Source organism: Panthera uncia, unplaced genomic scaffold (genome assembly GCF_023721935.1).
Source record: "Panthera uncia isolate 11264 unplaced genomic scaffold, Puncia_PCG_1.0 HiC_scaffold_1995, whole genome shotgun sequence".
In the NCBI taxonomy this organism is placed as follows: Eukaryota; Metazoa; Chordata; class Mammalia; order Carnivora; family Felidae; genus Panthera; species Panthera uncia.
Window position 1 is genome coordinate 1 of NW_026058685.1, and position 16,702 is coordinate 16,702.

Sequence of the window (16,702 nt, forward strand, 5' to 3'; positions counted from 1 at the left end):
AGTTTTCCCAGAAGAACAGATGGACACCCTAATGACGCTGTATTTGACGAAATTAATGCAAATTGAGCAGCAGGAAACACTGGTTGTCCTCAGAGAATCAGAGAACAGCAGAGCTGAGGGTAGACCAGGGCAGACCATGGAAAGATCAAGTGCCAGGAGAGAGACTCAACCCCTCCGGGACAACTAATCCAAATGAGACCTGGGAGTGGGTGACACACAAGAACCTTCCTGCTGGTGTCTCGGCTCCCCAGAAGCCATAGGAGTAGACCACAGCCACGCGTGGATTTCCTGTGTGGGGATCGATGTCTTGACTGTGTTGTGGTGACCCTTCAGGGAGCTGTCACCAGACCCCGATGACATTCCAGTTAGAAATGAGTGAGTGGAATTGTGCAGGCTTGTAGAGGTTCTGCCTGCCTTTGGATCCCTTTGTTTTGTCTCAGGAGATACTAAGCTTGGGGGCTACCTTTCTCCATGTTGAGATTCCATCCAAATCCAGAGGATTATATGGGGCTACAGTGTCTGTGATTTATGTTTGGAGTCAGGAAGTAGGCCAAAAAAGATACAATGCATATTCTTGAGCTCAGGTTTGTCCCTAAACCTCAGGAAGGCCAGACAGACTTGTAGGCTCAGTTTAACAACTTTTTGGACCATTCGGTGCACACATGTAGTTGTGTTTAACCTGTTGACTATCTTTTGAGTTTGGAGTTTTTCTGGCCCTGTGTTCATGTTTTGGTAGTTGGGTCATCATAAAGGGCATGGTCTGTCACATGGCTTCATTCGAGAGTGGGCACAGGGCCCAGACTGAAACAAGACCCATGTGTAGAATCCCAGCCTACAGGGTTGTTTGTGGGTGAAGGGCCACGGTATCCAGTGCATAGTGATGATTTCGTACATGCTTCAGATTTTGAAAAATTTAGTTTTATAAACCTAGGAGATGGAGTTTCTCAGGCTGTACTCACTGTTCACATACACAAGGGGCTTGAACCAGATATCTACGCCACATCAGGATGCTCTGTTGTTAACTTCACATAGTAATAGGTGCCCCCATCCTTGGGTGACACATCACTGATGTGGATGGAATAGTCTGTTTGGTTGACCTCTGTGTTTTCCACTTGGTTTACTTGGGGGAACGGGCTTCTGGAGGAAGGGAGTGGAGAGATTCTAGAAATGCTCCCAGAAAGTAATGGAACCAGCATGTTGGCTTCTATGTCACACCGGAACGGGCTCTAATCAAGCACAATGCTTGTGTCCGGAGACTCTCAGCCCACACAAGACTGATGACCCTTCATGTCCACGAGTCCATTGCCATGCACTTACTGCCAGGGCTATTTTGCAACTGGTTCCTTGTGAGCCCTGTCTCCTCTTAGGGATCTACAGGATGTTAAGTTCAGGGGGGTGGTTGAGCAAGAGGAGCATGCAGAGCAGGCCCAAACTGCCCATAGGAGATGACAAGACTCCCCTCTCCCAGGGATGTCACCATCCTCTCACATTGTCCTGGAATGACAAATTCCATGCTGGGAAGCCATCCATGGTCCCCACTGAGCATCTTTCCTCCAGCCTCCAGCATCTCTCCCTTCCTCCAACCTCCAGGAGACTTCACACCTTCCATCAGGCTCTAACCTCTTCAGGGACTGGGATATTTCATGCCTTGATGGTCAAGGGCAGTGGATTTGTAACCAGATGCAATCAAGGTTCTAATCCTGAATCCACTTCTTGGTGACTGACCTATATATCCTTTGACTTTGAGATCTTCATGCGTATATTCAAATATTCAACCCTGAGCTCATAGTCTGCACTCAGACATTCTCCTACTCTTTCCACCCCGTTCAGTATGTGGCACATCCTCTATCCATTTGGTCAAACCAAGAAGTAACCCATGTTCTGCATCCTGACTTGTCCACTCTCATCTGCCTGCTAGAGGCCCTGTTAGTTTTACCTCCTAAATATCTATTTTACCTCCTAAATATGTATTTCTCCATCTCCATCATCATCGCTTCCCTCAGTGAAAACTATTACTTCCTAATAGGCTACCCCCGTCTTGTTTTGCCCGGTGTAAGCTCTACCTTCTCCTTTATCCAAGATGGTTTCTACAACACACATCTGGTTATACCCCTTCTTGCATAAACAGTTTTGTGGTTTCTCATTGCTTTTATATACCCAGAGTGTTTGGTATATGATATATGGTATATTTTGTATGGTATATGGAGTATGGGATGTGGTATGTGTTATATGTATATGGGATGCGGCAGTGTAAACAATCCATTCTTCCAGGAGTGGCTTGGCCCCTAGAGACAAAAGATCCCCATCTTTTTCTGGTACTGGTCACAATCTCTTGTTCACCTTGGCTTCCCTGGGCAACAGATGTTGCGATGGATATTAACAAGCAGGTCATTTTCAGGGAGTACTTTTAAGAACAAACCTGTGGAGGGGAGAAGAAGGGAGCAAGAATGTTTAGAAGAAGCTGAGCTGCAGTGAGGTCTCAATGACAACCTGAGCTGATGTCCCGTGTGTTCCGGAGTTAGGTTGTTACCAGGGATGACCTTGGGCACGGTAGCTCTCCTCACCTGAGGCCATCGTAAAGAGGGTGACAGGTGAGGGCCACCTCCTGAGACCTGGTATATCACAGCATCCACCTTGCTCTGCAGAGCCCCTTCCAACTCTGTTCCTTGGGTTCAGGATATGGATTAACTGCCCCCCACATCAGGTCTTAAAACTACCCTGGGGACCAGAGTTCTCTGTTCACACCTGGACTAACCTGGGCTTTACTACTCGGAAGCATTTAGAATGAGTATCATGGGGGACTGGGATTCAGCTCCTTCTGAGATCTCGGAGTGCCTGGCTCTCGAGTGAGCTCTGGCAGAGGACAGAGGAAGGAGGAGAAGGAACCTCAAACCCGAAGTGAAATAAAACCTGAATATTAACACGAAATCTCCGCACCATTTGTTTCCTTAAATTTTCCCCCAAGGGAGGTCAAAAGGCAGAGAGTCAGCTGAAGACAAGATGTTGCAATTTTTTTTTTAATAGACTTAATTTTGTGAAACGGTTTTACATTTAGAAAAAACTGCCACAGTCATACAGAGTTGCAATATACAGCTTCACACAGTTTCCCCTCTTATTAATGTCTTACAGTAGTACGGTACATTTGTTATCATTAATGAGTCAATATTGGTACCTGCTCATTAAGCAAAGTTCATAATTTATTAGATTTTGTCTTGGCTTGTGCTGCTGTAAGAAAACACCATAAACTGGATGTCTTGCACAACAGGAACCAATTCCTTCCGTTCTGAATCCTGGAAGTCTAAGATCAGGGTGCCAGGATATTGGGGTTGTGATGTTTGTTTACCACAATTGCAAAGCAGGTGGTTATGTTGTCTCCTGGTCCCCCTGCCCCGAGATGAACCCGGGTGACATTGTATGAAAGTAAAAAATGAAAAAAGGGGATGGGGACCAAACTGAACGTGTGTAGGAGAAATGAGAAGAGCTGAGGCTGCAGCTGAAGTTCAAACTCAATGTGAGTGGGGTTCATCAAGACACAGAGACCTTCATGGGAATGCTGCCAGGGATACCGTTTCCAGAGTCTAGATATGCAGCCAGAGGAGGAGAGTGAATGCAAACTTACCACGTCACTGAGGAAAGGGGGAGGGGTGGGGAGACGATGTCCCAGAAGATGTGACACCAGAAAATGTTCACGAATATGTTGTCAGGCGTTCACAGCATTGGAAGTGCAGCAACGTTGCAATCTAATCCCAATTGAGAAGCAGGTAAGATCATTGAGATGCTTGTTTTCTTGTAAACTGTGCAGTTAGTTACAAGAAGGCAAGCACTCTCCACAAACTACTCTAGGTAAGTCTTTAAAAAAAATAAACCACTTCCCTTTTCAAGGTTTCTTTTTTTTTAATTAAAAAAAATTTTTAATGTTTTTTGTGTTAGTTTTTTAAGACACAGAGAGCAAGTCAGGAGAGGCAGAGGGAGGGGGAGAGAGAAATCCCAAGCAGCCTCTCTGCTCTCCAGCCGGAGCCCAATGAAGGGCTCGAAACCATGAACTGTGAGATCATGACCTGAGCCAAAATCAAAGAGGTGGACGCCTAACTGACTGAGTCACCCAGGCGCCCCACCTTTCAACGTTTCTAATGTTTCAAATGAGTGTTTACCAAATGGGTAATAGTTTTACTGTCTTTTCATGTCTCTGTACATTCATAACTGGCAGTTGGGGGTTCCCAATGTGTTGAACAAAGTTTCTAAAGTTCACAGAAAAATTGTTGCTTTTCCCTCTGATTATTGAGATCATGTCGCCTGGTTTCAGCTGCACCCGTCATTGTTTTGGTCCTGCATCACTGTGCAAGTGAGCACTGTCTCCATTTATCATGTTGGCTGGTCTTAAGTTCTAGGAAAAGAATTCAGTTCGGGTATGAGCTGTGGGAACAAAGAGTGAGAGACAGGAATTGATATTTTATGTGGGTGGTTTAAGGAAGGTGTTTTTAATAAAGTGACATGACTGGAGAGCTTGAAAGAGGGAGAAACGGAGCCATGCTTATCTGTAGGGGGAAGAAACAGAGGAAGGATACAATCGGACTTCCGTTTCTGTAGGATCACTGTGGCTGAACCCGGAGAGTCTGTTAGGGACGTGGCAATGGTCCAGGAAGGGATGCTGGTGGCCGGGACCAGGGGGCAGTCCGGGAGCGAGCAGTGTGCAGGTGCTGGGTGGAGCTCCCTGGTGGGCGGGAGGAGAGCTCCCTCCTGAGAGCTTTCCAAGAATTTCGCAAGCTAGTTGTTCCACTGTTGGCAGCTTGAAATTGGCCACGTTGGGAGTGTAGACGCCACAGAAGTGGACAAGCACTACAAATCGGCTTCTTTTTCTGTCCAGATGTAGATGGTTTAACACCGTCTGGTCGCTGGACATACATTAGGAAGGGAGATTTGAAATGGGATATAAAGAAGGAAATCAAGGAAGGCTCCTGTCTTCTGTACTGCCAGCGTGTGTACATGAGCAGAGGGGTTGGGAAGGATGAAGGTGACAGAAGAGCTAGTGTTCCCATCACAGGGAGAGGAGGGAATCTTCTCTCTGGGATTGAGGAATAGGGCAGGTAGGCAAAGAGGAAGGAAGATCCTTTTTTCCCCTTCAAACCAAGATGGGATTCGTTTCTATTTAAGAGGGATTGAAGAACCTTACCAAGGCTGGGGAGACGGGGGGTTGGCAGGAATAACCTGTTGGAGCATGGACTTGAATGTGTAGTTCATGACCACCGTCCCCAGAAGATGGATGCGAGATAGACTGGTGTGTGTACCAGGACTTGCTTGTCTCATTCTAGTAAGATATCCATGTGTCAGTCTCCACAGACGTTCCCATGGCCCCTGCTCGGGAATAGGTGGGAAGACCCAGCTCTGGGGGCATCGAGGTCTTTGAGGAGGAACAGCAGGAACTGTGGGCAGCTGGGTCTCTGGGGAAGCAGGCATGTGGGGCAGGGTTGTGGAAGCTTCTAGTTGTTCCTTGTCTTAGGCTGGGCCCCTCAGGGAAGGAAGGAGGCAGCAGAGACCGAGGATGGCATGTAGCAGGGGAGGAAGGAAGGAGCCGTGGACCCATGTTCACATTTCATTATCTGCTCATCATTCCAGAAATGTTCTCCACGTGTCTCCTATGTCCTCGGTGCTGTTTTCCTCCCGGGACACCTGTAGTGAGAGGGCAGAAAGTCCCTGACATGGACTGAGCCTCCTCAGCCTTCCTCCCTAGGTCCTAATCCCCCTTCCCCATCCTTTCCAGTCTGCCCCACGGAGGGTCAGAGCGGGAGCCGTCCTCAGAGCAGCCAGCGGGCACCTGTCAGCATTCCTCTAAATGTGGACACCTTGAGCCCAAATAATCTAGAGATGGTTTCTGTGGGGTTTCCCACCCAGGTGTTGCTCACTTAGCCCACTCCCTTCCCAGAAGCTGTAGGTCTCTCTGTACATCCTTTCATAGCCCTTGACCCCATCCACCTCTTACAGGACCCAATAGTCATCCTGGGAGTTGGGAACCTCCCAGAGGGATCCCTGAGGCTCCAGAGGATATGAAGGGAGGTGCGTCACCTGCTCTTTATTCCAGGTGGGCGCTGACCCTGTGTGACCTGCGGGCTGCCCCTTCCACTGACCTGGCTCCTTCTGGGACTGACCTGGCCCTGCCCTCCTTGTCCATATCTCACCAGTGAATCCATTGCTTCCTGTGGCCATAGATGGCAGAGACAGAGACGAGCAGCAGCAGCTTGGGGCCCAGGAAGAGAGCCACCAGGAGTGAAGTGGACAGTTCTCGATCTGGAAATGAAGGGACAGGAGGCAGCATCAGAGAGGGATCCAGGAGTCCACTCCCAGGGGCCTCGACTTACTCCATCTGAGGGAACCTGCATCCATCTATGCTCTGAAGCTCATGAATTTCCCCTGTGAGAGGCTCGAGGCAGAATTCAGGATAAGAAGTACCTCATCTTGCTCACCTCTGCTCAGGCTACTGGGTGTCCTTCCTGAGGGAAGGGCTGGAGACATGAGCACTCAGTAACATGTAAGTGAGGTTTGCTGACTTGCTCCCCACACCCAATGGGGCAGGTCTGACACTCTCTTCTGAGGAGGGAACAGGCTCATAATTTACTGAGGGTCACAAGATGAGTGGGACTCTGCTGTCCTTAGGATGAATCTGAGACCTTGTGTTTGGACTAGGACAGTCCAACCTCTCAGGGTCATAGGAACGAATGTCAGCCTGGCCTCAAGTAGAGGAAGGACAGTGTCAAGGTGAGCAAGGTGCAAGTCTGCCCTTCTTTGTTCCACACGCGAGCCTCGACGACCCCATGTTCTTGTGCTGAGGGAGCCCTCGGGGTGGCCTGACCTCACAAGACCTGCTGGCTGGAGAACACCCTGGTTAGGAAAGGAAATGGGGTCTAAACCTGGGAGGGGCTTCAAACACCATCCCGCGCCCCTGGACCCCAGGACCAACATCAGGTAATGACATTGTTCTTTTGCACGTAGATCATTGGGTCTGCATGCATAACTTCAGATTCTTTGCCTTTTTACAGTGACTGGATTTTGCTCTTAGATTTACATCAAGAAATTCAAATACGTTTTTGAAATATATGGAATAATCTTAGAGGAAGGAGCAAAGACCCACCATTTTTACCCCTGGTGTGTTGGGGGACGGCACGTCTCAGCTGGGTGGCCCTCTGGAATTTTTTCTCAGTTGAAAAAGCTGCATTGCCCATGTTTGCACCTGCTCTAGAGGGCAGCGTGCAGCAGAGGACTGGAGGAAGTTCGGGTACAGAGGTTTTGCCCCTCCGCACCATTTAAAATAAGTCAAAAATAGCATCCAGTTCGTCTGTTCTCTGTGCAAGTATGACTTTTCTGTGCTGCATTGTGTTCAATATCTCCTTTTGCCAGTCTTTCCTCCTTCTCTAACTCATACCTGTGAATGGGCACCACACCACAGTGAGGTTTCTCCCTTCTCATATGATGTTAGAGTTTGCTTCCCAATACAGTTGACCTGTGGAGTTTGTCTGGGAAGGGTCTGGAAACCCAGCTCTAATGTGCAGATACCGACCTGGGTCTCAATCAGCTGGCTGGCCAAGAGGTCCCCTGCCTGGCGGGCAGAGGAACAGGGGAAGGTCCCAGCTTTCCCTGCTATTGTCACTGCTAAAAGCTCACAGTGGTGACCTGGGATGGAGTAAGTAGAGGTCGGGGGTAACCTGGTAATCTGGAAATCGGTTGGGAATTATAAGAACTATTGGGTGGATGAGTGTTGCTGAGCATCAACCCTTCAGGGAAAGACAATGCAGAACTCAGACTGGTTGATCTCTCATGATAGGTCATGTGTGAAAGAGGACTTTTGGGCAACATTGTAGACTCCCACCTATTAGATCCTGAGGGCAGAAAAAGCTGAGGACATAATTGGGTCCAACATAATTATAAGAATATTGGTGCTACAAAGAGGATTGAATTCTCAGTTTCAGTATACTGCTCTGCTAGAACAGGGCCGTGATGGGGAAATACGGGAGACAAGTACTGATGTGGGATAGGGACTTTGGGGCCAAGGCATTCAAAGCCCTCAGGGCACTTGTGTCTGCTGAGGACAAGGCAGCAGCTTAGTTACTCATCTCTGAATACAGCTTCTGAACCCAAAGAAAAAACAATAAAAGGACAGAAAATTCTATGGAAACCTGGCTTTCAGAAGTCCTTGAAGAGCAATGGCCAAACTCCAAAATGTCTGGGAGACAAAAGGGAAATATCACACAATCTGAAGGCACAATATCTTACACTGCTGCCCTCCCACCCTCACCAGCCATAGGAAAGGGCAGGTGAAGAAGACAAGGGCAGTTATACAAGATGCCTGAGAGTTTTTTAGAAATCCTACTGCCAATATTAAATCCCACTTCAATGAGAAAATATTGGAAATGTGTCCTGCACATCAGGACACAGATCACAGAAAATAGTTTCAAAGTATGCCTGACTTAAGATGGTTGGCCCCGATTCCCCAGAGTCTGTGGTCCCTGACATGGCAAGGTAGACTGTGTGGTAACCAGCTATGGTCTTGAGTGGGTCATTATCTTGGACTATCGGAGTGGAGCCAACAGAATCACAGAGACCTTTCCAAGTGAAGGAGGGAGGCAGGAGAGTGGGAGCAGGAGGCATATTGACCGCAGCAGAGGGTAGTCCGGAACGGGACCCTAGGAGCTGGAACAGCAAGGACACAGACTCTCCCCCTGCTCCCCCAGATGGAATGCAGCCCTGCCAACTCATTGTAGACTTTCTGCCTCTAGAAGTGGAAGAAAAAAATTGTGTTGTTTGAAGCCACTAAGCATGTGCTAATGATTACAGCAGCAATAGGAACCTGATGCAGGGAGTCAGGGAAATTTAAAAAGATAGATGTGCATAAAGGGGGCAGGCATGGTTTAAAATGCATAACTTCGGGGGAAAGACAAACGAGATTCAAGAGGTGCTGTTTCAAAGTTGAGTGGTGAAGGGAAGAAGGAAAAATGGGACAGGCACACGTGGCATCCTGAAAGAAGAACAGAAAGATCAGTGGACTCAGAACCTCTCTCCTCCAAATGCCCAAACCGGCCAACCAACCCCTTTAACATACCCGGTGATGCTATACTGAGAGAACAGAGGTTTCTTAAACTAGAAGTGTTATAAAATACCTCAATACCATAAACGTGAACCGAAAGATGTGCATTCTTATTCCAACCCGTTGGGCCAATTATCGCAGTGACTGGAGCCCTGGGATGCCCAGGGGAGGCTGTGGCATCCTGGTGCAGCAGGGTCACATAGGCATCCAGCTCTCCAGCCCAGACAACCCTAATGTCCATTTCCGGTCTTAGCACACAAGCAAGTTTGCTAGTTCAGGCACACTGGAAGCACCAGAAGTTAACAGCCCTAGTATGAGTTCTAGTGTAAGGCCAAAGACTAAAAACCTAACCCAGGCCAGTCCAGAAGAGGTGGTGTTGATTTGCCTCTTCCTGCCTTCCTGGTTCCGTATAAGACTGACCCCTGGAAATCATATGAGGTCCAAGAATAGGAGGACTCTGAAAGGTGGAAGAGGAAGTCAGGCAGTCTAGATGCCTGCAGTCTGGAAGAACACAGCCCCAGGTATCCTGGCTCCACACTCCTGACTCCCCAAGTGCAGAAGGAAGTCCAGGTGTGGCATTCAAACAAAGACAGACTAGTATCAATCATCCTAGCTCCCATTTCAAAAAATGAGGAGGAGCAAAATAAACCCCAGTCAAGCAGAATGGGGAAAAAAAAAAGAGGAGAAAAAACAATGAAACTGAAAATACACCATAGAGGAAATCACCAAAACAAAAGAGTTTGTGGAAAAGATCAATAAAATGGAAAAACTTGTAGTAATTCTGACAATGAAATAAAAGGGAAATAGTTCCGATATCAGGAAATAAATATGATATCACTACAGACCCTACAGACATCAAAAGGATACAAAGGTAATATGATGAGAACTCTGTGGGTAGAAATTGGACAACTCAAGAAAATGGACCAGCTTCCTCAAGCATCCACAAGCATCCAATATAAAGTGAAGAATTTGAGTAGCCCTAGCTATTCATACTCTCTCTCTGTATATATATATCCATATATATATATATATATATATATATATATATATATGTAAAAAGGAATTGTGGAGTCCCATGTGGTTTCACAGGAAAGTTTTGCAAGCATTTCGAGATGAAATAAAACCAAATTTGGTACACAGAACAAAGTCTTAGAAGAAATTTTGGAAAATCCGAATATAGGTTCCATTTTAGCTGATAGTGGGAAATTACTGTTAATTTTACAAAGTATGTAATGGTACTGGCTGTGTTGAAAAACAAAAGTCATTAATCACATGACCACACAATTATGGACTCCATTTGCAACTGGATGTGCATCCATGACTGAGTCATTAGTGGACGCAGTTAGGCAGGACCTCTAGTGTTAAGAGAAGTTGTTCTCCCCTTCCTATCTCTCCTCTCCTAGGTGGCAGGCAGGGTCATGGACACTCGGTGACCCAGTGTTGACCCAGCAATGAGGACAGTGTCATGGGGTATGTTAGAAGGGAATGGGCCTTTGAAAGGTCTTCTGGAACAAAGACTCCTGGTAACATGGCTCAAACTCCTCCATATATTATAGGAGCGAGATAAGATACAGTTTGGTCATAGAAAGGGGACCTGTAGGTCTTTGGGACAATGCCCGGCTGTTATCTCTAACACGCTTGTCTTATAGGCTGGTGGTCCCTGTCCTCGGGGACTCAGGTTTCTCTTGATTGGTTTAGCCCATCACCTGGACTAAGGGCAGGACATCTTCTCCATCTGTCCCCCATTGCTCCCTGAGTTGGTCCCGTAAACTTCCAAGCTCCCAGGGTGGTTGTAGCAGATCAGAAATGAACTGGAATTGGCATAAAGTAAATGTGCAGTGAGTAATCATGATTATTGCTGGCCTGTTGTCCCAAAGCAGGGGACAAAGGTGGTTTGTGCTGTGAGCACCCATGGTCACCTGGGAGCCTGGTCCAGACTCAACACTCTGTCCTCAGGGTTCCCGTCCAGAATTTCAGAGTGGCAAGTGCAGACCTTTGCTGAGAAGGGGTTAGAAGGGTGTAAGAAGGATCGATATGAAGCCCAGGTGAGAATGAACAGAAGGAGGAGGTGGCTGGCCTGGCGTGGTGACATAATTACTGTCAGGTGAAGGTGCAGGAGGCAAGATGCTAGCGACAAGATCATCTCCCTCCCTCTGTTGTTTCCTTCTCTAATGCATGTTTATGTCAAAAGATCTAAAAAGCTATGTACCAAAATCTTAACAGTGGTCACTCTTGGAGCACGAGCTTTGGGGAGGGAAGCTCATATCAAAATTCTACTTTATGTCTGTAGACCTCTAGATTATTCTATAATAGGCATGAATGACTGCTTTTCACATAAAAAAAGAAAAGATAGAATTTAAAGTGCCAGGTCAGTTGGCATCTCGGACTCACCGTGGGTCGTATGGGCTTCCTGGTCCTTCTGGTGGGCAGAGACCACAAGGGTATGGGTTTTGGTGACCACGGGCTGCCCGTCTTGCTGCACCTGGCAGGTGAAAACCACATCTTCCCTGTGGACGGATAAATTCACCAGGAGCCAGCTGGTCCAGTTAAAGGTCCCATCCTTGTTCTCTATGAGGTCCGAGGCCATTGAGGCCATTTCTGTTCGGGACACGTGTCCGTTCTCCAACCAGGTCAGCTGGAGGCGCTGGGGGTAGAACTTCTTCACTTGGCAAATGACCTTCACCTGGACCCCTGTCACGGGTTGCTGGGCAACCTCCAAGGTGGGTGGAACTGAAACAGCACAGAGCAGAAGCTCTGACCTCATGGAACAGACACATCACCGGGGAGGGGTTGGAGAACTTAGCTCCCCCCACGCAGCAAGGGAATCACCCAGATCAGTGCTAGGCATACAGCTGGTGCTCAAACACTGAGGGTAGGCTTTGCATGTGAGTGAAATCCCTAAGCACAGTGCCCAGTACACAGTAGGTGCTCAAGGTACCTACTGGTAGCTCCTATTAGGGTAATGATGAGTGAAATCGAGCCCCCAGCATGCATTTGGAATCGAATAACTAGCAAAATCCATGAAATCACCGAGCACACAGTGGGTGGATTACAGTAGGTGCTCAATAATTGGAGTGGCTCTGGGAAAGTAAATCGAACTACCTAGCACGGTAGGTGTTCACCCGGAACTGCAGTCAAAACAGGAGGAGGTGACGGTACCCCTGGGTGCCCGGTGGTTGGGAGGGTCTGTCAGGAGGCAGGTTCCAGGGGATGGAAGGCTGGGAGCACGGAGTGGGGGAGGGGCAGGCTGGGAGGCTTGGGGGCCGGAGCTGGGCTTGGGCCGGGGGTGACGGGCATCTACCTCGGAGGGTCTCGGACAAATTGGCAGTCCCACGAAGAGGAGGGCCCCCCTGCAGGGTCACGTGGGCCACCTCGCAGATGACCTGGGAGCGAACGTCCCCCGGGGCCAGCGGCAGCGTGGTTGTGCTGAAGATGCTGTAGGAAGCGCTGTCTCCCTCTGGGTCCACGGTGGTCTGGGAGGCTGCCAGCTCATTCCCGTTTTTGAACCATTTCAGGGTGACGTTTCTGGGGGAGAAGCCGTGGGACTCGCAGGTGAAGCTCACAGTCTGCTCAGGTGTGGCCCTGGCCGTGGGGCCCGACACCACGGGGGGAGAGGGTTTGGCTACAAGAGGAACATTTACGAGCAGTAAGCATGACTCTGGTCATCCTCAGCAACGACAGGTATGTGACACTGTGCAGAACCCTCGCATGGGTTATGTTTTAGCCCTGCTGATAGTGTTGGGAGGGCGGTGTCGGAGACTGAGTCAGGGGCAGGACCCGCGTGCAATTCCAGCCTCAGTTCAAAGTCCCCCTTGTCTTCTCTGCCAGGGGACTTCCCACCAATCTGGGCACAGGAAGGACATTTCTGGTGGGTGTCACTCTCGGTCTCCACCTCCTCCTCCTACAGTACCCAGAACAGAGCTTGCACATAGCAGGTGATTAGTAAATGCCGAGTGTGGAGGATTCTGGACACATCGACATGAGTGCTATTTGGAGGCAGATGTGAGGATGGGCCTTGTGACTAGCATGTCTCCCAGACTTTCAGTCTCTCATCCTGGGAACCAGAGGGCTGGTCAGGATTGAAAAAAGGAAGAGCTGGGAACCTGCAGACCGCGGTTCCAGATTTTCCCACGTTTATCAGCCGTGGTGTCTTCAGCAAATAGCAAGGCCTCTCCAGGCCTCAACTTTCCTGATCCGTGGAAGGGGCTGATTCAGGGGCACCCATAACAGCACCTGATCCTTATCTGCTGCTCAGACAGTGGAGGGCATTCTTATTGACTTGTCTCAACCAGGGGACGGAGCGATACTCACCGCTCACGGTGACCTGGGTGCCTGGTCCAGACTTAAACTCCACATCGGGGTTCCCTTTCTGGAACTTCACACAGTAGTAGGTTCCCGTGTCTTCTGGGGTGATGTTACTGATGCGGATGGAAAAGTCCAGGTTGTTTCTCCTTGTGGCGTCTGAAACATTTGTTACTCGAGGGGAGTGAGGGTCTCCTCTGAAACTGAAGATTAACTCCCGGCCTGGCCCTGTGCCCCTCAACCACTCGACCTTCCCAGCGGGTATCAGGGAGGTCATGGTGCAGTGAAGAGTGGCCGTCTGTCCGGCCGCCACAGACACCGACTTCTCGGGCTGGATCACCTGCAGTTCCGCCTCACCTGCCACACCTGGGGGGAGAACAAAACAGCTATTTAGCATCCTTGTGCGATCCTGTCCGTCCGCGCAAGTGTTTATCCACAACAGCTTTCACTGAGTGCACACCTTGAGCCCAGCACGCTGCGTGTACATGGCATGTAGCCCTCGCAATGAGCCTGTCACATGGGACCCTGTTACAGACGAGGAAAGCAAAACACAGAGAGATTCGGTGATGTGGCACACGGCAGGCGGACGGCCCCAGCCCTCTCTGAAAGCGTCGTGCTTCGCCAAATGATCCTGCTTGTCTGTGTTCTGGCCCCTTGCGGTGTTACACTTTCTGGTCTCTTGCATTAGGTGGGGCCGTGAGACTTCTTTAGACCATTGTGTGTGAGAGGAAGTGATGGATGTAGTTTCTGGGCTGTGTGTTTAACTTCTGGAAGCTCTATGGATCAACTTCCCTCCTTCACAAGCACGTGCACATGCTGGGGTCTGGCCCAGCAGCCTGGATGCTTGAGACACAGTGATGGGCAGAGCTTTAAACACACCATAAGCATGTAGTTTCATAAGAAGTAAAACATTCAAAAATATGTGGTTTTTTCCCCCTCATATCGTAATCATTTTAGTTTCTGAATGCTATTGCAACACTTTTAAAAACTTAATGCCAAAACCTACAGAAGTTTATTATCTTACAATTCTTGAGGTCAGAAGTCCAAAATTGGTGTTGCTGGGTTAAAATCAAGGGTCAGCTGAGCTGTGTTTCTTCTGGAGTTATTGTCTTTGTCTTTCCAAATTCTAGAAGCTGCCCACAATCTTTTTCTCTTGGTTTCCCATCTTCCAATCACTCCATATTCTTGCCTTTCTTGTCACCTGTCCTTCTTTAACTTTGATTTCCATGCCTCATTCTTATAAGGACTCTTGTGAATATATTTGGGCCACTTTGATAATCTCGGATAATCTCCCCATTTAATAGTCTTGAGTTAATCACTTCTGCAAAATCTCTTTTGCCATGTAAGAGAAAACTATTCACAGGCTCTGGGTATTATAATATGGACTTCTTTGAAGGATATTGTTCTTTTTACCACATATGTATCCCCAGACTATTACAGAAACCAGTTACTATAAAAAACCTTTGTATCAGCCATTGTTATACAGGCTAAGAGGCAGGCAACTGACTGGAATCTGGAAGAAAGTCTTTTCAAGCAGTGAACTGGTGAAATAGTTTGTGAAATAAAATGAGAAATCAACAACAAAACCAGAAACTGGACATTCTCAAATTTATAGAAATAAAACAACTCATTCTTAAAAAATAAAAACTTAAGCCAAAAGGAATCACAAGGGAATTTAGAGAACACCTTGAGATGAATGAAAATGGAAACACAACTTCCCCAAACTACAGTCTGCAGTGAAAGCAGCTCTAGAGGGAAATTTATGGCTGTAATGCCTACATTTAAAGAGAGGAAAGATCACAATTCAGTTAACAACTACGGACCTTGAGAAATCAGATAAAGAAGAAGAAAAATAAACCAGAAGGTAGCAGAATGAAGGAAATAAAAAGGAGTAGTATCTCTATGCTATATATAAATAAAATGTGAAAAAAAAACAACAGAGGGGAACCCTTTTGCACTGTCAGTGGGAATCCAGACTGGTGTGGCCACCTTAGAAAACAATATGGAGGTACCTAAAAAAAATTAATCATAGCACTACCTTATGACCCAGAAATTGCACTACTAGGTATTTATCCAAAGGATACAAAAATGCTGAATCAAAGGGGCTTATGAATCCCAATGTTTATAGCAGCACTGTCAACAATAGCCAAATTATAGAAAGAGCCAAAGTATCCATCAACTGATGAATGGATAAAGAAGATGTGGTATGTGTATACACACACACACACACACACACATACATACATACATGCAATGTATATAATACTATATACATATAATACACTAATATATATACTATATAGTAACATACAATATACATAGTAAATACTATAATACAATGTATATGAATATGGACACTTGTTGGATGAACACTGGGCGTTGTATGGAAACCAATTTGACAATAAATTATATTTAAATAAAAAAAGAATGAAATCTTGCCATTTGTGACGACATGGATGGAACTAGAGGGTATTATGCCAAGTGAAATAAGTCAGACAAAGACAGATACCAAATGAGCTCACTCACACGTGGAATTTGAGAAACTCAACAGATGAACATAGGGGAAGGGAAGGAAAAATGAGATAAAAAGAGAGAGGGAGGCAAACCATAAGAGACTCTTAAATACAGAGAACATACTGAAGGTTGCTGGAGGGGAGAGAGATGGGGGGGATGGGTTAAATGTGTGATGGGCATGAAGGAGATCACTCTTTGAGATGAGCACTGGGTGTCATATGTTAGAGATGAATCACTGGGTTTTACTCCTGAAGCCAAGACTACAGTGGGTGGTAACTAACTTGAGTTTAAATAAAATCCTAGAGGAAAAATAAAACCAATATCAACAGTCAAAGCCAATATCAACAGTCAAGACTCAAGTGCATTTCTCTAAGTGAGTGGTGACCAATTCAAAAAGGAAATTAGCAAACAATTCCACTTGCACTAACATCATACTTAGTAGTAAATTGTTTTCATGGGGATGAAAGGCTGTACACCAAAAAGTGTAAAACATTTTTGCTGAAAGAAATGAGAGAAGACATAAATAAATGGAAAAACTTCCTCTGCTCGTGCATTGGAAGACTTGATATTGTTAAGATGTCAATACTACCTAAAGCGATCTACAGATTCAATACAATTGTTATCAAAACTCCCATGGCAGTTTTTTGTTTTTGTTTTTGCAGAAATGGAAAAGCCCATTCTAGAATTCATATGCAGTTTCAAGGGTCTCAGATCACCAAACAATCCTGGAAAAGAAAATAGTTGGGAAACTCATACTCCTTGATTCAAAAACCTACTACATAGTATAATAATTAGAGTACTGTAGTACTGAAA

General features: G+C 47.0%; 1 protein-coding gene across 3 annotated transcripts; it reads right to left on the reverse strand.

Moving 5' to 3' along the window:
* Nucleotides 1-3,823: 3,823 nt before the first annotated feature.
* LOC125917555 (tyrosine-protein phosphatase non-receptor type substrate 1-like) lies at nucleotides 3,824-13,944 on the reverse strand. Of its 3 annotated transcripts, XM_049623727.1 has the most exons (5): nucleotides 13,385-13,935; nucleotides 12,375-12,695; nucleotides 11,465-11,803; nucleotides 6,174-6,282; nucleotides 3,824-5,667 (listed from the first exon to the last, which is right to left on the reverse strand). In XM_049623727.1, exons 1-5 carry the CDS (start codon nucleotides 13,770-13,772, stop codon nucleotides 5,634-5,636), a joined length of 1,191 nt encoding a protein of 396 aa, XP_049479684.1. In that variant the 5' UTR covers nucleotides 13,773-13,935; the 3' UTR covers nucleotides 3,824-5,633. The 3 variants fall into 3 exon arrangements, with proteins under 3 accessions (XP_049479684.1, XP_049479686.1, XP_049479685.1); XM_049623729.1 differs by lacking the exon at nucleotides 6,174-6,282; XM_049623728.1 differs by lacking the exons at nucleotides 3,824-5,667; nucleotides 6,174-6,282 and adding an exon at nucleotides 6,289-9,004 and having other exon boundaries at nucleotides 13,385-13,944.
* Between the last annotated feature and the right edge of the window lie 2,758 nt (nucleotides 13,945-16,702).